We start from the raw sequence: 22,589 nt of genomic DNA on the forward strand, positions 1-22,589 counted from the left end.
TCTTGTTGCCGTAGTCAGGGCTGGGCGGGGCACGGCCTTGGACGTGGCCTCCGGGTCTGCTGTGGGAGTCCCCTGGCTCCCGGCCCACCTCACACGCCCATCTCGGTGCATCCCAGGGTTCCTGCTTGGAGCTGCTCTCCGGCTCAGCCTCTCCAGCCCCCTTCTCAGCTCCCGGGTGCACATCGGCGGGGGCCAGGGTCAGCCAGGCCAGTTGGAGACAACTGCCCCAGTAGAAGGCAGCCTGGACTAATGGGAGGGAGCCCCCTGCTGGTTCCACCTTGAGGACCTCAGATCCCAGCTATTCCCCTCTCTCCAGGTCCTCTCCCTCAATTGCCCCACCTGTGAAATGGGTCACCAGCTGTGGGGCAGGGAGATTGCACATGTTTGATCTCCCTTGGTGGGTGCCTCATGTGGCATAGGACCCATATGTACATTTGTGTATACCTGGGCCGGGTGCATGTGTTCATGTGTGTATACCTGGGGGCCGGGTGCATACATACATACTGTTTGTTCTGTGTGCCACCGTCTCGAGCCTCCCGTGCTGGTGAATATCCATCACCCTGGTTACAATCGCTCCTCTCTGGTGGAGCTGAAAATAGCTGGGGGGTGGGTGGAGGAGGGGCCTGCTGCGGGGACCTCTCGGAACTCCCTCTCCCAGAGGAGGAAGGTTCCCAATTTTCCTGGAGTCCTCTGTCTGTCGTTGGCCTATCACTAGAGAAGTTCCCTCCTGTGTTTCATCCTCAGAAAGGAAGCTTTCCCCCAGCAACCTGTGGGTCCGAGGGCCACATGGAAGGGAAACTGAGGACTCAGATGGATGCTGCTTCTAGCCCCTGGGGGTGCTGCAGCCCCAGAGGGCGGGCCTCTTTTCTGGGAAGGACTTCCTGGCTGGTTCCAGGAAATGGCCTGAGGGTTCCACCATCAGCAACCCCATGGGGTCTGGGGGAAGCCCAAGGTCTGTTGGGCAGTTTGCTTCCAGCAAGGCTTTTCTGTGTCCTGGCTAACCTGCTTCCGATAAGGTGGGGACCTTGTGTGTGCCCACTTTGCCCCCTTCCTTGTTGGCAGCTGGGGTGAGGACAGGGCGCCCTGGCTCTGTGACAGCGTCTTCGAGCTTCCCTTGATGCACCTGCCCCCACCCCTACCCCCTGCTCATTAACCCTTTTAGGCTCCTGTGGGAAGCTGGCCTCACCCTGAGCGTGGGAGCATTAACCCCCACCTGAGCAGAGTCTTTGATGTCATCACGCGCCCTGGCCTGTGCCCACTGCCCTTTCATTGGGACCTGGAGACTGGCTGGGCTGCCGATGAATCAGTGCCCCAGCTTTGGGTGTGGCCCCTTCCCTGGCTTGCCCACCCATTGCCCCACTTTCTCCTCCGAGAATGTCAGGGACTCAAGAGGTTACCACGTAGGCCCTGCAAGGGAAGCGGAGGGTTTAAGATGACCCTGGGGTGGGGCTACCGCCTCTGTCGAAGAGGGAATGGCTGGCTGGTCTCCAGGCGCCCTCACTGCTGCCCTGCCATCCGCCCACAGAGCTTAAGGCCACAGGCACGGCCCACTTCTTCAACTTCCTTCTCAACACAACCGACTACCGAATCCTGTTCAAGGACGAGGACCACGACCGCATGTATGTGGGCAGCAAGGACTACGTGCTGTCCCTGGACCTGCATGACATCAACCGTGAGCCCCTCATTGTAAGGGCCAGGCCAGATGTGGGGCGGGGGGACGAGGGGGGACGCGGGCCCCAGGGTAGGGGACCCCGGCCGGCAGGCCCTCTGACCCCCATCTCTGGCAGATCCACTGGGCAGCCTCCCCACAGCGCATTGAAGAGTGTGTGCTCTCGGGCAAGGATGGCAACGTGAGTGTGATGGGATCCACGGGTGGGGCGGAATGGGGAGGGCCGGGCACACCGGGACCCCAGGAAGGCATGGGGCCAGGCAGGCATCTGGGCACCTCCTTGGCTTTCCCTCCTGCCCCAGGGTGAGTGCGGGAACTTCGTCAGGCTCATCCAGCCCTGGAACCGAACACACCTGTACGTGTGTGGCACCGGCGCTTACAACCCCATGTGCACCTACGTAAACCGCGGCCGCCGCGCCCAGGTAAGCCCCCGACCCGGGCCCGGTGCTGCCCCCACTGGGAGCTGCCTTCAAGGGTCCTGACGGGAGCACGGGCCTGAGCCCCAGCCCTGCCACCTCCTGGCCCTGTGACCATGGGTGAGTGACTTCTTCCACCTCTCAGAGCCTCCGTTTTCTCACATGAAAACAGGGCTCATCACTGCCTTTCTAACAGGTCGGTGTGGGGAGGAGGCAGTGAGCTGATGCTCTCAGAGCGCTTAGCACTGTACCTGGCGTGTAGTAAGCGCTCACTCCCTCCCTGGCAGCAGGTCTCTTGGCTTTGCCTATAGACGGTGCCCCTGCAGCCAAGCCAGAGGGCCTGGCGGGCGCCTCAGCGTGAGGAGGCTGGACGCCTGGGTCAGCTTCTGCCGCACGGCCTGGGGGAGAGCTACCCCTTCCTCAGCTCTGCCCGCCCGCCTGCCTGCTTCTACCCGCCTCCATTTCCATGTGGGCGTGCGTGTGAGCTGGTGTGACCTCTAGAGTGTGTGTGAGAGCGACTGGACCGAAGGGGCATGGGTGTGTGCAGGTGTGGCCCAGCTGTGCGGACGTGTCCTCACGGTGGTGCACGTGTGAGCCGGGGGGGCCCAGGTGCGCCTGTGTGTCCCTGGCACATGTGGTGTGAGAGGCTGGCAGCCCAAGCCCGCTCCCCCAGCCCCTGCCACCCCTGGCTCTAACCCGTGTTCCTCATCTTCTCAGGCCACGCCCTGGACCCAGATGCAGGTGGTCAGAGGCCGAGGCAGCAGAGCCACCGATGGTGCCCTCTACCCGACGCCCACAGCCCCACGCCAGGTGGGCCTCATCCCTCCAGGCCCTTGCCAGGCAGTCCTGCCTCAGAACCGAACTCACCCCGGGCCTGGCCTTCCAGCCAGGAACCCGCACCCCAGGCCAGCCTCCGCAGGGTCTTCCGTCTGCCTGTGTGCCCCCTCCCCCCCCTTCCCCCGCAGTGCCCTCGGGCTCTGAAGGCATTCCCAGCTGGACTCGGGTCAGCCTCAGTGTGACAGGAAACCATGAAGTCACCAGCTGGGGAAGACAGGAGCCCCAGGGACGCCATTCATCCACCCTCAGAACACGTGTGTAGGCATGTGTGAGCACACACCAACACACGCGTGGGCAAGTGTAGGGCACTCTCTGGCCCACACCGTACTCAGCACCCAGTGCGGGAGCATGGCACATGGGTTCAGCCTGACGTAGCTCTCAGGGCCCCGTGCCCCAGGCCTCCCCTGGGTCGTGGGTTAAATAACCCAGGTGTCCTGCACACCCCCATGCCCGGGGTGGGAGGCACAGAACTGTGTGTCTCCTAGACTTGACCTGGGACAAGCCTGGGCTGGGGGCCACTGGGGGCCGGGGCTGGGGGGGGCCGGGGCTGGGCAGGGGCGGGCAGGGGGGCAGGGGCTGCCGGTGAGTGACAGAGTAAGTGGTCACTTGAGCTGGTGTGTCTGTGGCAGGGAGTGCTGAAAGGTGGGACCACTCAGACTCCGTGTGTGTGTGCCCAGGGTGTGAACAGTGGGTTCCGTGTGTTGGCTGTGACGCGTGCCGAGCATTGTGTGAGCCCCGTGTGTGTGTGCAGGAAGCCATGTGTGTGCAGAGTGGAACTGGAAGCAGGCCTGTGTACACCTTCCCATCACCATCCCTGCCCCCTGCTGCACCTTCTTCCTGCCTCTTGCTTGTCTCTTCTTCGCTTTACTTGCTCATGAGCTCATTCTGGCCTCAGTGCCCTCACCAGCCTACCTCCTAGCACCTGCAAGGATGGGCTGGGAGGCCTGGGGGGCTTTGTGAATTCCACGAGGTCCGGGCTAAACCCCTCAACTCCCAGCCCCCCACAGAGACATGTGGGGCTGGGGGCTCTGCTGAGGGGCAGGGAAAAGGCCCCGCTCTATTAGTCTGTCCCAAGGACCACAGGTGGGGCACCATAACCTCAGAGCCCTCGGGCCTGGTGGGACCTGATGGCAAAGGACAGGACTGCAGGCCCTTGGCCAGTCCCCCTGTCCTGGTCAGGTTGGCAGCCCCTCTGTGGCCTGAGACCAGCAGCCACAGCTCAGAGAGGTGTGCCTCTGTGGCCCGGGGTGGGGTTGGGGGACCCTGGGCAGAGTCTCCCTGAACCAATGGCATGGAGGGGCTTCAGCCCCCATAAGCCCACCCCATGCCCGTCTCGTGGTCCCCAAAGCAGAGTCCTCTGAGACCTGTGATTCCCAGGTCTTATCTGAGACCTGGACCAGGAAGCATCTCCCTGGGAACTCACAGCACGGCCATGCCCTGGGAGACCTGGCCAGATGGAGTTAAAACCCAGTGAGATCTGGGGAGGGAAGCAGGGTGGCTTCAGGGTTCCCCTGGGGGCTCACTGTCACCCTGGGAGCCTGGTGACCCTCACCTTCCCTGGCTGTGGGACAGCCTGGACGATGCTGCGCCCCTCTCTGCCCTACAGGATTACATCTTCTACCTGGAGCCTGAGAAGCTCGAGTCAGGGAAGGGCAAGTGTCCCTACGACCCCAAGCTGGACACAGCCTCAGCCCTCATCAGTGAGTGCCCTCACCCCGCCCCAGTTCTGTGGCCTAAAAGCGTGACCTCTGCCTCTGGAGCAGGGAGCATGGCCCCAACACTTATCTCAGGGAAGAGACTGTGAAATTGCCCTTTCTGAAACCCGCCCCCTGCAGTGTGGCCTCACTTGGCAAGGGGAAGGTACAGACCAGACCCCAGTAGCTGACGGGCAGAGACGAGGTGGCATGAGCCTCCATCCAGCCCCTTGGATGGGGGGGCGGGGACAGGCTCGGGGGGCCAGATTCTACCCTGAAATCCACGCTGGGGTCCATGCGAAGGTCAGAGCCCTCTGGACTGCAGGCTTCCTTGGAAAAGACAAGTGGGATCTGCTATGAGGGCTGGTCCCGGAGTGTGCCTTAGATCGTCTGGGAGACCAGGAGAGGCCCACAGGGCAGCACCAGTGGAGGGTGCTGGCCCATAGACCGACGGGGAGAGTTGGTTTCTGGTCTGGCCAGGTGTCTGGGGCAGTTGGGAGAATGTTCTCGGAGAAGGAGTCCTGCCTGGGGCCTCAGGAGCAGCTGCGGCCCCCTACCCCCAGGTCGGGGAAGCCCCGTGCTGACCCAGGTCCCCGCACTCGGCCTGTTTTCCGGCTGCCCGGGGAGTCTGCCTCTCAGCAGCTGCTGGGCAATGTGCCACCTCCAAGCCTGGGAAAGGCAGTGGGTGGGCTTTATCTTGCCCCATCTTGCTAAGAAGGTCCCCTAGCTGGATGGCAGGATCCAGACCAGGGAGTCTGATGGGGGAAGACAAGGCCTGCTGGGAGAACCTTAGAGGAGCACCTTGGAGTGGTGTGCTGGAGCCAGCGCACTTGTCAGGTTTTCTGTTAAATGTTCAGGTATTTTGTGGGCCAGCTATTAAACACAGGTAGTATTAAAAAGTCAATTATGTAAGCTTACAATTAAATTACTGTAAAAACAAAGGTAAAGATACTCCAAATTCATTACTTCCTAATTATTTTACTACATTTTATTATTATCTATACTCTTGAGATTATTTACATCTTCTGTGAATATCCGTGAGAAACTCTATCCACTAGTTTGAGCAGCTCTTCCCCACTCTGCTCCGTGACTCAGCTTGAAATCAGCCCTGGTGGGAGCAGTCACACCACAGACACTGGCTCTGGCTGCTTATCAGAGCCAACTGCTACCAATCCCAGTCCTCCCAGAACCAGCTGTGAAAACAGTCCCCAGCGCCCCACTGGTGGTACGGCTACCTGGGAGAACCTGAAGGGGCAGACGGGCCCCTGCCCCGGAGGTCACCTGAGCTGGGCACTGGCCTCGGCCAAGGGCGTCCCCCTGACTCACTGGCCCACTTGCAGACGAGGAGCTCTATGCAGGCGTGTACATCGACTTCATGGGCACCGACGCAGCCATCTTCCGCACCCTTGGCAAGCAGACGGCCATGCGCACGGATCAGTACAACTCTCGGTGGCTCAATGGTGAGAACAGCCCGCGACCGCTCCGGTGGGCAGCATGTTGGGGGTGCAGCACAGACACCATAAGGCAACACTCATGGAAAATTTGGGAGCCCTTGACTGGCTAGGGCAGGGGTGGCTTCTTATCCCGGGTTCAGGGGTGTTCCTGCACTTGACCTGGGCAAGAAGCCTTGTCTGAGGAGGTCCCGGCCTGCTGACCCCTGCCTGCCTGCAGACCCTTCATTCATCCACGCCGAGCTCATCCCCGACAGCGCCGAGCGCAACGACGACAAGCTCTACTTCTTCTTCCGCGAGCGGTCCACAGAGGCGCCGCAGAGCCCTGCCGTGTATGCCCGCATCGGGCGGATCTGCCTGGTACGAGGCCCCTTTGCCGCCCCCTCCCCAGGCCCAGTCCTGGCTCTTATCAGCCCGGCTTTGGCGGGGTCTTGGGGCTGAGCGAGCTGATCTGACCCAGCACCTGCCCACCCAGAATGATGACGGCGGCCACTGCTGCCTGGTAAACAAGTGGAGCACGTTCCTGAAGGCAAGGCTGGTCTGCTCCGTGCCAGGCGAGGATGGCATCGAGACCCACTTCGACGAGCTCCGTGAGCACCCAGTGGCCACTGCAGGGGAGGGCGGCCAGATGGGTGGTCAGGAAAACTTGGTGGTCCCCCTCCCCGGAGTGGGCAGGGCCCTAGGGCTTCTGGCCGGGGTATGCTCCCAGCCCCCTCTCTCTGTCCCCAGAGGATGTGTTTGTCCAGCAGACCCAGGATGTGAGGAACCCAGTCATCTACGCTGTCTTCACCTCCTCGGGGTGAGGCTGGGGCCAGGGCCAGCAGTGGCGGGGGGTGGCAGTTTGAGGGGCTGTGATTTGTGGAGGACCCCATCCTGGTGGGGAGCTGTGGGCGAAGGCAGGCCGGGGAGGGGCCCTGGGCCCAGGGTCTGCCCCACCCACAGCAGCAGCCTGCCCTGCCCGCAGCTCTGTGTTCCGAGGCTCTGCCGTGTGTGTCTACTCCATGGCTGACATCCGCATGGTCTTCAACGGGCCCTTTGCCCACAAGGAGGGCCCCAACTACCAGTGGATGCCCTTCTCAGGGAAGATGCCCTACCCACGGCCCGGCACGGTGAGGACCCCACTCAGCCCGCCTTTCCATTTCCTCTCTTTCTATGACCTATGCTGGGTCAGGCCCTTTGCAGACGTGGGCCCCACCACTGTGACACTCATAGCCAAGTGGCGGGCAGGGAGGGGAGGGCGGACCACACACATGTATAAACTCCCCATTCACCCGCTATAAAGTTGAAGTTAAAAAGAAAACTCCACCATTTACAAACAGTGTCAGGCTGTGAAAGAAGCCAGCTAGGATCCTGAAACAGAAATGGTGGCTGGGTGTGGCAGGCTGCACCCTCTGGGGGCAGGGGGGGTTGTTTGGGAGCTGGAAGTTGTGGGGGAAGTCTTCAAGGCAGGCTGGAGGTGGGGGGGAGGTGGGCAGGAGCCCCTGCAGGGAGGCGACCCACCTGATCTTGGTGTGACGGGGCCACCACAGGAGTGGAAGCAGGAACACATCATGATCCGATCACATGGCTAGGCTGGGGCAGGAGCTCCCGCTGAGCAGGGGGTGGAGCGGGGGGAGGAGCGGGGGGGTCTGGAAGAGCAGTCAGACAAGTGGGTGGGGATGAGGACCTGGAAAGGCCATGCTCAGCTCTGCCAGATGGCTGCCACAAGGTCATGGCACGTGAGCTGGGGAGAGGGCTGTGGGATCTGGCTGGGTGAGACCTGGAGACCTCAGCTGGAGCAGGACCTGCAGAGAGGTTGGGTGGAGGGCAGAAGCCCAGATGGGGGGCAGCTCTGAGAAGCGGAGCCAGCAGGTGGGCACGGACAGAGGGGAGACCTCTTCTGGAGCGAATGGGCCCCTGCGGGCCCGGGGCGGGCTGGGCCTGACGCTCATCACCTGCCTGCAGTGCCCTGGCGGAACCTTCACGCCGTCCATGAAGTCCACCAAGGACTACCCTGATGAAGTCATCAACTTCATGCGCAGCCACCCGCTCATGTACCAGGCCGTCTACCCGCTGCAGCGGCGGCCCCTGGTGGTCCGCACGGGCGCCCCCTACCGTCTCACCACTGTGGCCGTGGACCAGGTGGACGCAGCCGACGGGCGTTATGAGGTGCTTTTCCTGGGCACAGGTACCCACTGCTGCTCCCGGCCCTTCCCACGCTGGGCCCGCTGGGTGGAGGGCTGACCCGCAGGGCTGGGCCTTAACCTCCCAGGGGGTTGCTACAAGGTTGTCCGTGTCAGCCCTGCCACCTTCATCCTGTGGGGCCTTCTGTTACCAGGATAACTGAGAACGGGGCTGGGGAAACCCCATTCCCATCCCCATCTCTGGTGGCCGGGAGGATGGGGACCCAGGATGCCTGGGGACCCATGTTTGGGCAGGAAGAGGGAAGACAGAGGCAGGCACTTCTAAGACACCCGGGTCCAAGTACACACATGCTCTTGTGTGCACACGCAGACCACATTCACCACTGTCCCAGTAGTCTTCAACCCAAGGGAACACGTTCAGCATGCTGTTCTCAGCTTCCCGAACAAGGGTCTGGGGTCAGAGGGGCAGAGTCTAGCTGTGGCTCCCTCCTTATGCAGGGCCAGCCCCCTTAGCCCTCTTCCCCTCATCTGGGGGCTGCTCTTCCACCTTGGCACAGAGCACGCCCACTCCACTGCCCTTGGGGGGTTTGGGCCCTGGTGGGGAAGGGGCTGAGGCTGGTGCCCCTTTCCCAGCACCCTCAGCCCCGCTGAGGCCCTGCCCGGCCCGTTCCAGACCGCGGGACAGTGCAGAAGGTCATCGTGCTGCCTAAGGACGACCAGGAGATGGAGGAGCTCATGCTGGAGGAGGTGGAAGTCTTCAAGGTGGGTGTGACACCACCCGGGCCTGTCCTGCTCACCACAGCCCTCCTTGGTACCACCTCCTGACCTCAGACCTCCAGGTCAGGACAGGAAGAGGGGTCCCCAGGGTCGCACGCTAATGCCTGTTTTCTTCTAGGACCCAGCACCTGTTAAGACCATGACCATCTCTTCCAAGAGGGTGAGTTTAGGTGAGGTGGGCTGGGAGTGGGAGTGGAACCCGCCTCCCCTTGGGGTCAAGCGCGTGGTAAAGAGAGATGGGGGATACCGAGGCACCAAACAGGAAGGGGAGGAGCCCAGCTCAACTGGCTCCTAAGGAAAGCTGGCTGCCAGGGGGGAACTGACCAGCCCCTACCCCTGCCCACAGCAACAACTGTACGTGGCCTCAGCTGTGGGCGTCACACATCTGAGCCTGCACCGCTGCCAGGCATATGGGGCCGCCTGTGCTGACTGCTGCCTCGCCCGGGACCCCTACTGTGCCTGGGATGGCCAAGCCTGTTCCCGCTACACAGCGTCCTCTAAGAGGTGCGGGCCCTGAGACCTTGGGAATTCTGATCACCAGACCCGAGGCTTTGTCCTGGGGGTCTAGAGGTGGATGTGATATTGCCCTGCAGGTCTCTGTGGGTGAGGGATTCTAGCCTGGAGTTTTGGGGTTCTAGAGACCTGGTGGTGGGGAGTTGGGGAGAACAAGCTTTCTTGAGAATACTTCTTTAGGAGCTATCTTCATCCAGGCGGAGCCGCCGGCAGGACGTCCGGCACGGGAACCCCATCAGGCAGTGCCGTGGGTTCAATTCCAACGGTGAGTGTGCTGTGACTTATTACCGCTGGGCGCTCCTCAGCACGGAGCCGTGCGGCCCGCAGAGCCGCTCACGGGGCCCCCACTGCACAGATCCTCCCACGGTCCGTGGAGGTGAGGGGTTGGAGAAGGGACGTCCCTGGCCACCCCCTCCAGGAGTGGAGGCCTGAGGGCACAGCCCTGCCTGTGTGTATGTGGGGGTGTGTGGCTGCACGTGCCCCCCGCCAGCCCACAGTCTGCCCAGAGGCGGAGCTGCTCCACGTGGCACCCTGTTGCTCTGCAGCCAATAAGAACGCCGTGGAGTCCGTGCAGTACGGCGTGGCAGGGAGCGCAGCCTTCCTCGAGTGCCAGCCCCGCTCGCCCCAGGCTACCGTGAAGTGGCTGTTCCAGCGAGATCCCAGTGACCGGCGCCGCGAGGTGACTTCCTGTGCCCCGCGGTCCCTGCCATGGATGGTAGCGTCCCTCATACAGTAGGAATTCCACGTGGGTGAAGCGTGGTATAGGAACCAGGAGTGGGGCAGCCCTCACTCTAAGAAAGTCCTTCCAAGCACCCTTCCCAGTGTGGAAATCACTTGGGTGAATCCAGTTATATGGAAACTCTGTGGGGCTTCCATATTACATGGAAACTATTTGTAGGCATGCCTTTTTATGTGAGAGTTCCATATGTGTGCTTGATTGGCAGTGTACCTCACGTGGGTGGGTTCCAGCATCTGGAAATTCTATCGGGTAGCCCTCCTATTATGGAAATAGCTTCTAGGCAATCCTTTCTTAAACGGAAATTCTAGGAGGGTGCCCCAACATCTGTTTATTCTCATTAAACAGAAATTGTATGTGTACTCCAGAATTCTCTGATTGTACAGACTCCCCTTATGGTCATTCCTCCGGAAATGGAGGATGTCATATAGACACTTCCTGTGGGTTTTTCTTGCTCCACGGAAATTCCAGATGGGTGTCCCTCCATGGGGTGGCCACAAAGGTGCCCTGCAGCCCCTGAGTCCCACCCCCTGCCCCCACAGATCCGCGCGGACGACCGCTTCCTCCGCACCGAACAGGGCTTACTGCTCCGCGCCCTGCAGCCTGGCGATCGCGGCCTCTACTCCTGTACAGCCACTGAGAACAACTTCAAGCACGTCATCACACGGGTGCAGCTGCACGTCCTGGGCCGGGACGCCGTCCATGCAGCCCTCTTCCCACCGCCAGCTGCGAGCATTCCACCGCCCCCGGGCGCCGGCCCCCCCACGCCCCCTTACCAAGAGCTGGCCCAGCTGCTGGCCCAGCCAGAAGTGGGCCTCATCCACCAGTACTGCCAGGGCTACTGGCGCCACGTGCCCCCGAGTCCCAGGGAGGCCCCAGGGGCACCCAGGCCTCCTAAACCCCAGGACCAGAAAAAACCCCGGAACCGCCGCCACCACCCGCCGGACACATGAGGCCTGCTGTCTGAGCCCTGCAATGGGCCAGCCTCTAGCCCTTGTTCCTTTTAATATAAAAGATATATATATATATATATATATATAAAATATCTATATTCTATATACACCCTGCCCCTGCAAAGACAGTATTTATTGGTGGGTTGTAAATAACCTGCCTCAACGGCAGCATCGTCCAGAACTTAGACCCAAGCTGGTCAGAGACAGCAGAAAACAGAGCCCACCTAACCAGGCCCAGCCAATTGGCCGGGTCAGGCCAGGACCACACAGTCCCCAGGCTCACCTGGGAGTCTACCTGCTCGACAGCCACCGGCGGGATCGACAGGACACAGGGAGACAGCAAGCTCTACCTGGATGGGGCACGGACTGTACACACACCTTTGCCAGTGTGTTCCGTCAGCCTGTGCTGTTGGCGTGCACGTGGAGGCGAGGACTGCTTTGGAGACTGGGGGTGGGGGGCGGGGGCTCAGATGCACTCAGAGAAGGGAAGAAGGGGGCGGCACAGGATGCCAGCGCCTGCCTGGGAGAGGGGCACTCAGTCAAGGCCAGCCCTTTCCTGGGTATTTATTCTCTATTTATTGGGGATAGGAGAAGAGGAGCCCTGCCTGGGTGGGGCAGCCCCTCCGGCCCCTCCGGCCCCTCCTTCCCACCCTGCCTGGCCTCTCTACCTCCTCTTCGCTTTTTCTGTGCCACTGTGACTCGGGGGCTGGGAGAACAGCAGAGGGGCCAGGCTCAGGTAGCACTGAGGGGGGAGAGGGCCATGGCGGAGGCCTGGGGCCTGCAGGGGCTCCCCAGGGCTCCCTTCTGCCCACCACTTCAGATGATGGGTGTAAATAGCTCTGGGGGGCAGTTGGGTAGGTGGGTGGGGGCTCCTGGCAGCCCTCTGCTGCCCGGCCGCACCTGCCCTTGGGTTCCATCTTGCTAATAAACACTGGCTCTGGGACTGGACTTTGGCGTTCTCCTTGGCACAGGAGGGAGGGTGGGAGTTCAGCCCACACCCAGATTCTGTCCTCCTGCCCCCACTAATGTGGCTTGACCACCAGTTCCCCACGGTCTCCTTTGCAAGATCAGCTTTCATTCATTCATTCAGCCGTTTGATCGTTTGCTCACGCTGCTTTCTCACCTGGCTTTGTGTCTTGCCAGGAACTCAGGACTCAGAATTGGCAAGACAAAGCCACAGCCTTCACAATACAGCTGCCCCTGGCCCGAGAATCAGCAAAATTCCCATTCTTCCTGTCTCCTTCCTGCCAGCTCTCAGCAGAGGGCCCAGCACAAGCAAGTGTCCAGAGGCAGGGAAGACCAGGATAAGTGGGGAGCCGCTGGAGAGGAAGTGGGGCTGGGGGCCCTGGGCCAAAAGTTAATGAGTCAAGCCTTGGTGTGCATGCGTGTTCAGTCATGTGTGACTCTCTTTGCAACCCTATGGCCTGTAGCCCGCCAGGCTCCTCTGTCTATGGGATTTTTCAGGCAAGAATACTGGAATGGATTGCCATTTCCTTCTCCAGGGAATCTTCCTGAGCCAGGGACTGAACCCGTATCTCCTCCATTGGCAGGTGGATTCTCCCAAGTGTTGGCAGGGGAAGTCAATAGCTAGGGAGGCTCAGGGATCCAGCAGGGTTCAGGGCCATACCTGGCAGGCAAGGGGAGCCAGGTGGGGATGAGGAGGCAGTGGAATAGTCCCACTTGAAGCAAACCCAATATGTAGAAAGCAGATTTTTGTTGGTTTTATACACCTGGGCCCCTGGGCAGTGTGTACAGGGCTACAGAGATTCCCAGGGCCCACTTGCAGCATGGTGGCAGGGTAGAAGACAAATGGAACCTAAAAGTTGAAGGTGGCACAAATAATCTATTGCTCCTGAACGGATCTCCCCTCACCCAGGGCAGCTGTTGAAGCCACCAGCTCCCAGCTCACAGAACCAGTGTCTACTTCCCACATGTTTAGGGTCAGTGTGTGGTGTGTGTGTGTGTTAATTGTTTAGTTCAAGTATAGTTGATTTACAATGTGTTAATTTCTGCTGTGCAGCAAAGTGCTTCAGTTATACATTTATTTATACATCCTTTTAAAATATTCTTTGCTGTTATGGTTTATCAAAAAGTATTGAATTTAGTTCCCTGTGCTATACAGTAGGACCTTACTGTTTGTGCATCCTATATATAATAGTTTGCATCTGCTAATCCCAAACTGCCACTCCATCCCTCTCCCACACCACTCCCCCTTAGCAACCACAGTCTGTTCTCTATGTCTGTGAGTCTGTTTCTGTTTTGTAAAAGTTCACTTGTGTCATATTTTAGATTCCACATATAAGTGGTATCATACGGTATTTGCCTTTCTCTTTCTGACTTGCTTCATTTAGTGTTATAATCTCTAGTTCCATCTGTGCTGCTGCAAATGGCATTATTTCATTTATTTTTGTGGCTGAGTAGTATTCCAGTGTGTTTTTGTACCACATCTTCTTTATCCGTTCATCTGTTGATGGATGTTTAGGTTGTTTCTTGGCCATTGTGAATAGTGCTGCTATGACTATATGGGTGCATGTATCTTTTTGAATTACAGTTTTCTACAGATACATGCCTGGGAGTGGGATTGCGGGATCATGTGGCAACTCTGTTTTTAGTTTTTTGAGGAACCTCCGTACTGTTCTCCATAGTGGCTGTACCAACTGACATGCCCCCCAACAGTGTAGGAGGGTTCCCTTTTCTCCACACTCTGTCCAGCATTCATTATTTATAGACTTCTTAATGATGGCCATTCTGACTAGTGTGAAGTGGTACCTCATTGTAGTTTTAATTTGCATTTCTGTAATAATTAACAATGTTGAGCATTTTTTCATATGCGTGTCGGCCATCTGTATGTCTTCTTTGGAGAAATGTCTAGTTCTTCTGCCCATGTTTTGATTAGATTACTTTTTGTTGTTGTTGAGTTGCATCAGCTTTTTTGCATATTTTGGAAATTAAGACCTTGTCAGTCATCATTTGCAAATATTTTCTCCCATTCCTTAGGGTGTCTTTTCATTTTGTTTATGGTTTCCTTTGAGGCGCAAAAGCTTTTAAGTTTGATTAGGTCCCATTTGTTCATTTTTGCTTTTATTTCTATTGCCTCGGGAGACTGACCTGAGAAAATACTGGTACGATTTATGTCAGAATGTTTTGCCTACATTCCCTTCTAGGTGTTTAATGGTGTCCTGTCTTACATTTATGTGTTTAAGCAACTGAGTTTATTCTTGTGTGTGGTGTGAGGGAGTGTTCTAACTTCATTGATTTACATGTGCCTGTTCAGCTTGCCCAACACTAGGGACAATCTTCAATGCTCAGAATATCGGGCCCTGGCAGCCTTGTGTCTGCGAGAGTTGAGTGCTAAGGCAGCAAGTTTTCTGGGGAGTCCAGCCAGGAGGGGGATGAGAGCCCAGGATCTGAGGCTTCTCATGGGAGGTGGCAAAACTCCAGAGGCTGCAACTCAACACTACATGCTCAGCTGAACCACTTCCACTTAGTAGCACACCCTGTCCCATCTGAACCCCACACAGACATCTAACCCCTAAGCTGAGGCAGGCATGCCCTGGAGATAGCCCTAACAGGTCCCAGGGCACCCACAGGGGACAGAAGAGGAGTGGGGCTCATCCGCTCCTCCCCTGGGAGTGCCAGACCTGCTCTGGGACTCAGTGTTCCCATTTGATAACAGGCCTGCAAGACATTCCCTGGAAGAGCCTGGCCACCTCTACAGGTCAGACTGCTGACCTCAAGTTTATGTGTACACACACGTGCAAATGTGCACACATACAGGCAGACACGTGCATAAATGTACGTGCACACAGGCAAGTCCACACACATGCATTTCACATGTGCATGCACTTATACATTCACACACATGCAACATGAACCCACATAAGCATAGCAAGGTACACATATAAACACGCACATGAGAAGTACACAAAAGCATCCATGCACACACACACGTACACAAACAAGCGAGCACAGACATACACTTGTTCTCATGAAAGCACAGGCACATGTTTACACGCAAGTATACACAGACACACATATGTCATTGCCTTGCTTGACACCAGTACAGGACACAGGCACACACACCCAAGTCTATTGGAATCATGGAGGCAGGTAGAGGCCTCGCCCAGGTTGGATCCAGCCCTTGGTACAGGGCAAATGCAATGTCCACTTTTCCTTCTTGACTCCCTGTTGAGCATGGAACCCTGGCCTGGAGTCACCGGCCCTTCTCAACCACCTCCTGCCACGTGATCCTCTGAGCCTCCACTTCCTCATCGGTGCAGTGATGTGGTACGCATCCGCCAGGCTGGTGTGAGCTCGGCAAGGAGCAGTGCTGAGCCCAATACTAGGCAGTGGGCAGGTGCTCCTTGCAGGCTTCTTCTCCTCCCTGCTTCCAGGCCCACCCCCATTACCCCCACCCCCAGAACTGAGGCTCTCTCTTCCCCTTTCTGAGCCTGAGCCACCCAGAACTTGTCCCCCTGCTTTGGAGCAGGGGCTAGACTACCTCCAGGGTCTCTCCCAGAGGGTTTGGGGAGCCGCAGAGAGGGGGGTGCAGAGTCAGCAGTTGAGGGATTGGGGCCATGCCAGCCTGATTAGGAGGGCTGGGGGCTGAGCTGGATTCACCTGTCCTTGTCTGTGATTGGCTCCTGGATACCAACAACTCCCAAATCCTACTAAGCAGCCCCACCAGGGCCTGCACAGATCTATAGACAGCCATTGGATTCCCAGTTCTGGGGTCAGAAGGGTGTCCGGGGAGGCCAGAGGCTGGCCTGAGCCTGGCTCTGGGGACCCCCTCCATCCAGAAGAACCAACTCACCGCCCTCCTCCTTCACCTCCTGCTGGGACCATGGGGGCTGGGGCCAGCGCTGAGGAGAAGCACTCAAGGGAGCTGGAAAAGAAGCTGAAAGAAGATGCTGAGAAAGATGCTCGAACCGTGAAACTGCTGCTTCTGGGTAAGGGGGTGGGCTGAGGAGGGGCCACATCTGCCAGTCAGGGACCTGGGGGCAGGCAGGTGGCCCTTCTGTGAAGCAGCTGTGATTTGGGAAACAGAATGAGCCTACAGCCTAGCAACAAGAAGAGCGGAGCCCAGGCCAAGCAAGACCAGGCCTGATGGTGGTGATACTCTTGGCTCCCTAAGGCTAGGTATCCCACAGAAACCTTCTCTAGAGGGCTCAAACCTCAGGCAACCTCCCCTCCCAAGATGTGTGTGCCAGTCACACTTTTTTTAGAGATGTGTGTTCAAGGCCCACTTTTGCCCTGGCTATGTTCCCTCAAACCCAGCCTTTGGCTTGACGGGCCTGCGGGGCAGGGCCCAGAAACCAGGGGCCTCGTTGGGAGCACCACAACAAGGCTGCTCCCTTGAGAAGGAAAAGGTCACAGTCCTCCTGAGAGCAGGTAGCTTCTAGGACCTCCCAGGTTCACACACAGTGGCCCTCAGTTTCCAGAGCTTTATTGCTGGCAGACCTGCAGGACAGCTAAAAGGTGTAGAGGGCTACTAAGGCCCAGTGGGGAATAGATAAAGCCGTGTCCTTAGTCCCATGGGTAGTGAGGGGAGATAAGACTGATCCAGTACTTCCTCCTGCCACTACCACCGAGGGAAGGAACTGTTTTGAGAAGGCACTGCAGGCTTCACCCAGGCTGTCCAGGGTTCAGCCAGACAGGTGAATGTGCGTAGAGAGACCAAACCAGAGTACCCCAGGGAAGACAGGCTAAGCCAGAAATCCCATTAACTGTGCCCGACACCCACATGAGAGCAGGCTCAGAAGGACTGTCAGCTCTGTCCTCTCCCCCAGCAAAAGTGCTAATTCCCTCTGAGCCTCTTGGGGACACTCCCTTCCACCCCAGGTGGAAAAGCAGGGGTTGACCTGGCTCAAATAATCCCATGCCTGTAGTACCAGAATCGTCCACAATGTGGAGCTCCAGGTTTCTTTATTTTTGGCCTCCGAAAGATAAGACAGCATACCAAGTTGTTGGAGGCTCCAGGACAGAGTTGAGGTTGTCCATTCGCCTCGTCAGCCCCCTTCGGTCACTCCTGACATTTAGATTTTGCTTCTGGGGCATCAGGACCTTATTTTGGGAGTGTGGTACGGAAACAGGTGGGATAGAGGGGATGGTGCGGTGTGCGCATCTCTGAGGCCAGGTTTCCATTCCAGGTGCCGGTGAATCTGGGAAGAGTACCATTGTCAAGCAGATGAAGTGAGCGCCCCTACCCCACCTGAGGCCCTGGGGGTGGGTGGTGCCCCTGCCCTACCTGAGGCCCTGGGGTTGGGCGTGCACTGGCGGTCTGTCCCCTGACCCACCCAAGAGGCGCTGACCCGGCTCCCATGGCTGCAGGATTATCCATCAGGACGGGTACTCACTGGAAGAGTGTCTCGAGTTCATTGCCATCATTTATGGCAACACACTACAGTCCATCCTGGCCATCGTGCGTGCCATGACCACACTCAACATCCAGTACGGAGACTCTGCGCGCCAGGTGTGCCAAGAGACAAGCTGAACAGGGCCTGAATCTGGGGATTCGAGGTGCGAGGCAGGGCCCCAGCCCCTGGTCACCACCAACCACTTCCCTGCCCTCAGGATGACGCCCGGAAGCTGATGCACATGGCAGACACCATCGAGGAGGGTACGATGCCCAAGGAGATGTCAGACATCATCCAGCGGCTATGGAAGGACTCCGGTATCCAGGCCTGTTTCGAGCGAGCCTCAGAGTACCAGCTCAACGACTCCGCTGGCTAGTGAGAGCACAGGCCAGGCGCAGGGGTGGGGGGCAGGCGGGGCCCTGGCACACCCATCTACCCAACCCTACCCACACCCCATGTCTCCCACAGCTACCTCTCAGACCTGGAGCGCCTGGTAACCCCGGGCTACGTGCCCACGGAACAGGATGTGCTGCGCTCCCGTGTCAAGACCACGGGAATTATTGAGACGCAGTTCTCCTTCAAGGACCTCAACTTTCGGTAGGGCACTGTGCCCTGACTCCTCCTCTGGCGTGGGGAGGCCTGCCCCCAAGTTCACTGCCTGAGGCCTGTCTGGTCGCAGAGGTCCCAGCCCTTCTAGAGATCCTGCCCCTTCTCCAACACCCCGCCGGCAGAGAAGTCCGGCCCCTCTGGATGCCAGGCCCACCTGGGTGCCTCCCAGCCAGCATTAGGAAGCCAGGGGATGCTTGTGGGCGTCTCGGGGGGACTTGATGCACGGGTTTCCGGTCCTCATGGCCCCGCAGGATGTTCGATGTGGGCGGGCAACGCTCAGAGCGCAAAAAGTGGATCCACTGCTTCGAGGGGGTGACCTGCATCATCTTCATCGCGGCGCTGAGCGCCTACGACATGGTGCTGGTGGAGGACGACGAAGTGGTGAGTGTCCGGCTGGGCCTGAGCGATTGAGCAGGGAGGAGGAAAGGGGAGACAGGAGACAGCGCTGCAGGCTCAGTGAGCAACCGAGAGAGGACGTTCCTCCTAGAGCTCTCTGGAGGAGGAGACAAGGCAGCCTCCTCATCAGGAGATGAAGGGAGGCTGGGTGAGTGGGGGGAGGAGGAGACAGTCTTGGAGCTGTCTGAGTGGGGACCTGGAGCCCAGAGAGCAGGCTGGGGTCGGCCAGTTGGTCGCACCCAGGTGGAGGGGGGTGGCGACCCCTGTCCCTCGGTGCCCGACAGCCTCTGCCCTCCTCAGAACCGCATGCACGAGAGCCTGCACCTGTTCAACAGTATCTGCAACCACCGCTACTTCGCCACCACGTCCATCGTGCTCTTCCTCAACAAGAAGGACGTCTTCTCGGAGAAGATCAAAAAGGCGCACCTTAGCATCTGCTTTCCGGACTACAACGGTGAGACCCTCGGCCTGCCATCGGGCGGCGCTCCAAAGCCACTCTCTCGGCCTGCGTTCCTCCCGCCGCCGAAGGAGGCTTCGCGGCAGGGACTGAGAGCCCCCCCCCACCCTCCCCTGTCAGGGCCCAACACGTATGAGGACGCCGGCAACTACATCAAGGTGCAATTCCTCGAGCTCAACATGCGACGCGACGTGAAGGAAATCTATTCCCACATGACGTGCGCCACCGACACGCAGAACGTCAAGTTTGTCTTCGACGCTGTCACCGACATCATCATCAAGGAGAACCTCAAAGACTGCGGACTCTTCTGAGGTGTCTCCCCCGTGGGCCGGGATGCTCCTCTGTCTTGCCTCTTGACCTCAGTCCCCACCCCGCCCCCCCCGGGCCCCATCCCCATCTCCCCATCCCATCTGCAGGCCCCTCCCCAGCTTTCCAGATCCACTCCACTGCCTGGCGTCTGGTCCCGGACTTTCTGACCCTTCTGCTTCCGGGTCCCACCCTGGCTCCTCAGGCTCCACCCCTGGCCACAGGCCCCGCCCCTGGCCCACAAGCCCCACCCACTTGCTCTCTTTTGACTCCGCCCCAGTCCCTCACTCAGCTGGGACATTGCTTCCACGCCCATCTCCATCTGTCTCTCAGCCTGAACCCAATTATGTTGGTGCTTAGCGATGCTGACTCTTTTCCTTCTTCTCTTCACAGGTGCATGCGTCCCTGAGACCCTGCAGCCCTTGCCACCTTGTAGCCCCAATGCATATGACCCTATCAGTCCCCCAGGACTCCTGGGCCCCAGCCTGTGGCCCCACCAGCCACACACTCAACACCCTAAACCCTGCTAGCCTTGAGGCCCTATAACCCTCCCTCGTGGCTCCCAGGATTTTCAGGTCTCCAAGAGTCCAATGCCCCCAGCCACCCCAGCACTGCCCTTCACGGCCTGGCTGCACTGGCCTCCCAGACCTACCACAGCCAGCCCCAACTAGGAGCAAGCAGGACTTGGGGCAGCTACAGCTCATGGTGACTCAGCAGTACCCCCACTGACCAATCTCCTGCCTCTCTTCTGCCCCAGGAGGCCCATGACTCACCTGGCCAGTCTGGGTTCAGCAAACAGCCCTCCCTCCCAGAGCTTTATGAAGGGCAGGGGGCAGGCATGGAGCCCTCCTCTGAGCAGGCCTGCTGCTTACCATCAGCCCGTTCTAGCCTTACCACCTCCATGTGACAGGGTCTGATGCCCATCTGCCCAGTGGCCAGTGACTGCCCCGCCCAGCAGATTCAGGAGTCCAAAGTCCAAGCCAGCTCTGGCCTGTGCAGCTTGTACGGAGACGACTTAGTGAGTCAGGGCAAGCCTGGGGGCTCCTGGTACCAGGAATAGACTCAAGCTGGAACCTTCCCATACCCTAGGCCCTCCCCCATAGGACCAGAGTCATGTCCTACTCCCCCCCAGCCCACAGCACTCTAGGCCAGCCACTCTGTCGAGGGAGGGTACTGTTGACATCAGTTGTGGCCAATGGTCAAGCTGTCCTGAGGGGTGGCTGGGAGCAGAGTCCGGCTCCCATCGATCAGCCCCAGGCAGAGGATTTGAGACCGGAAGGAGGCCCAGATTATGTCCAGAGGGGTCTGCCTCAGGTAGGGTCAAAAGCAAACCCATGTGACCCCCTTGTCCCTGCCAGCAGCTTCTCTCACCCTTCCCATTCAGGGCCCTGGTGGGAAAAAACAAAGGCCATGCCTGAACTATCCGGGACAAAGGCCCATGTCCCCTTACCCCTACTCCCCACTTCCTCGTCAAGTACCTAGTCCTTGCTGATGCCCATGGGCCGGGGCCCATGCTGTAGTCAAGGGCAAGGAACATCCGTCTAACAAGGCCAGGGCGTAATTTGCACTCCCTTCAGCTAGATACACAAACTCAGCAATAAACCTTTACATCAGGCCCTGGTTGTCCTTTCTTGAGGGGAAGGGGAGAGTTAATGATCATGAATCATGCACATTTAGTCAATGCCCAGTGCTGGACTGGACATGAGTGGGGAGATGGTTCTTTCCAGAAAGAAGCAACTGACCTAACGTGGCAGGGGGCACTCTTGGGGGCATGGGATCAATTTGGGTGTCCTGAGAGGGATTGAGGGGGCAAAGGGGCCATGGGAAATGTTCACAAGGACAATCTTGGATCAAGAAGGGGTTGTGAGGTGGAAGCTCATTTTGGCATGGACAGTAGGGTGTGTATGGCCCAGGAATGTGGGCCTTTGGGTCACAGGAGTTGCGTGGAGCAGGAGCAGGGAAGGGAAGGGAAGATGGAAGAAGCAGCAGCAGGGAAGGCTGGACAGGTGCCACCCACCAGCCGAAGGGCCTATGCTTCCTGGGTTCAGGAAGCCCTTGAAGCTAGGATATAATCACAGGGCTGAGATTAGGGTGAGGCAAATGAGGCACTCACCTCAGACGTAAAACTTAAGGTGGTGCCAAAAAATTCAGTAATCAAGATAAATATTAATGCAGTACTTTCAAAAATCAAAATTACCTGCAAAAATCCATAATGAACAGAATATCAAAATTTTTCATCAAGACAAGATCCAAGAGAGCCTGGCAGAACCATATTGGAGCCCAAAGCAAAAGGAAAAATGTCTACTCCTATTATATATGTTTTCATGTAGTTTTAAAGGTAATTTTTTTTTTTTTTTACAGAACATTAAAGTAGTTGAAGAAATGTCAGATAAGTTGAAAGTAGGCATGTTAAAATTCACAACATTACTTTAAGCTTGTGCATGCATGCTAAGTTGCTTCACTCGTACCTGACTCTTTGCGACCCCATGGGCTATAGCCCACCAGGCTCCTCTGTCCATGGGATTCTCTAGGCAAGAATACTGGAGTGAGTTGCCATGTCCTCCTCCAGGGGATCTTCCTGACTCAGAGATTGAACCTGTGTCTCTTATGTCTCAATCCAGGAATCAAACCTACATCTATGTCTCCTGCATTGGCAGGTGGGTTCTTTACCACTAGCACCACCTGGGAAGTCCTACTTTAAGCTTAAGTATTTTATTTATACCTAAAACAGTATTTATAGTGTTATATAGAGGAGATCCGGATTTGATCCCTGGGTTGCCATGATCCCCTGGAGAAGGACATGGCAACCCACCAGTATTCTTGCTTGCAGAATCCCATGGACAGAGAAGCCTGGCAGGCTACAGCCCAGGGGATCGCAGAGTTGGACACGACTGAGCAACTATCACTTTCGCACTTTCACATTCTTGGCTTTAATGGGAGTAAAGTCATCAATGCTATTTTCCAAATCTGTTTCTGGAAAAAATAATCATAAAAATTTTCATAAAAGCATGTATATAGTGACACATGTTTTTCCTGGAGGCTGGACATGGGGGGATGAGAGGAGTGGGGCTGGGAGGCTCCACGAGGAAGAGATTTATGTCATTACTCCATAGGACCAACATCTGCAAGGAGTGGGACTCAATGACAAGGGTCTGAATTTGTATGGTGATCAAGTGCATGTGATACCCCCACCAAGCTGGGGCTGCAAAGGAGTGTTGAGAGGACTGAGTTTTCTGGACCTGTGGCCACTGAGGGGAGAGATCCAGAAGTCAGACAGATCCTTGGGACTGGACAGA

General features: G+C 57.8%; 2 protein-coding genes and 1 long non-coding RNA gene across 8 annotated transcripts in view; 2 read left to right on the forward strand and 1 right to left on the reverse strand.

The window, feature by feature from the left end:
- The window catches only part of SEMA3F (semaphorin 3F), a 47,042-nt gene extending 34,925 nt beyond the window's left edge, over positions 1–12,117 (forward strand). For 3 of the 4 annotated variants that reach the window (XM_043442817.1, XM_043442815.1, XM_043442816.1), the window contains 17 exons: positions 1,526–1,686; positions 1,788–1,850; positions 1,972–2,091; positions 2,803–2,895; positions 4,529–4,622; positions 5,957–6,076; positions 6,288–6,427; positions 6,543–6,657; positions 6,797–6,866; positions 7,032–7,176; positions 8,012–8,234; positions 8,864–8,952; positions 9,086–9,127; positions 9,314–9,471; positions 9,678–9,745; positions 10,026–10,159; positions 10,759–12,117. In XM_043442817.1, coding sequence (XP_043298752.1) covers positions 1,526–1,686; positions 1,788–1,850; positions 1,972–2,091; positions 2,803–2,895; positions 4,529–4,622; positions 5,957–6,076; positions 6,288–6,427; positions 6,543–6,657; positions 6,797–6,866; positions 7,032–7,176; positions 8,012–8,234; positions 8,864–8,952; positions 9,086–9,127; positions 9,314–9,471; positions 9,678–9,745; positions 10,026–10,159; positions 10,759–11,169 — 2,246 coding nt within the window. In that variant the 3' untranslated portion in view covers positions 11,170–12,117. The remainder of the gene's footprint in view (positions 1–1,525; positions 1,687–1,787; positions 1,851–1,971; positions 2,092–2,802; positions 2,896–4,528; positions 4,623–5,956; positions 6,077–6,287; positions 6,428–6,542; positions 6,658–6,796; positions 6,867–7,031; positions 7,177–8,011; positions 8,235–8,863; positions 8,953–9,085; positions 9,128–9,313; positions 9,472–9,677; positions 9,746–10,025; positions 10,160–10,758) is intronic. The other variant, XM_043442818.1, reaches the window with a different exon arrangement.
- A 2,022-nt stretch (positions 12,118–14,139) lies between these two features.
- On the forward strand, positions 14,140–20,908 carry GNAT1 (G protein subunit alpha transducin 1). Of its 2 annotated transcripts, XM_043442983.1 has the most exons (10): positions 14,140–15,456; positions 15,969–16,118; positions 17,319–17,361; positions 17,500–17,641; positions 17,743–17,900; positions 17,994–18,122; positions 18,386–18,515; positions 18,831–18,984; positions 19,108–19,299; positions 19,687–20,908. In XM_043442983.1, exons 2-9 carry the CDS (start codon positions 16,013–16,015, stop codon positions 19,296–19,298), a joined length of 1,053 nt encoding a protein of 350 aa, XP_043298918.1. In that variant the 5' UTR covers positions 14,140–15,456; positions 15,969–16,012; the 3' UTR covers position 19,299; positions 19,687–20,908. The 2 variants fall into 2 exon arrangements, with proteins under 2 accessions (XP_043298918.1, XP_043298917.1); XM_043442982.1 differs by having other exon boundaries at positions 14,140–16,118.
- LOC122424795 lies at positions 17,067–20,192 on the reverse strand. Of its 2 annotated transcripts, none has more exons than XR_006264535.1 (5): positions 20,067–20,192; positions 18,855–18,928; positions 18,289–18,494; positions 17,526–17,675; positions 17,067–17,330 (listed from the first exon to the last, which is right to left on the reverse strand). It is a non-coding gene; the product is annotated as an uncharacterized LOC122424795 (long non-coding RNA). The 2 variants fall into 2 exon arrangements; XR_006264536.1 differs by having other exon boundaries at positions 18,289–18,533.
- Positions 20,909–22,589: the final 1,681 nt, after the last annotated feature.

The sequence above is a fragment of the Cervus canadensis genome, chromosome 22, assembly GCF_019320065.1.
Source record: "Cervus canadensis isolate Bull #8, Minnesota chromosome 22, ASM1932006v1, whole genome shotgun sequence".
NCBI classification, from domain to species: domain Eukaryota; kingdom Metazoa; phylum Chordata; class Mammalia; order Artiodactyla; family Cervidae; genus Cervus; species Cervus canadensis.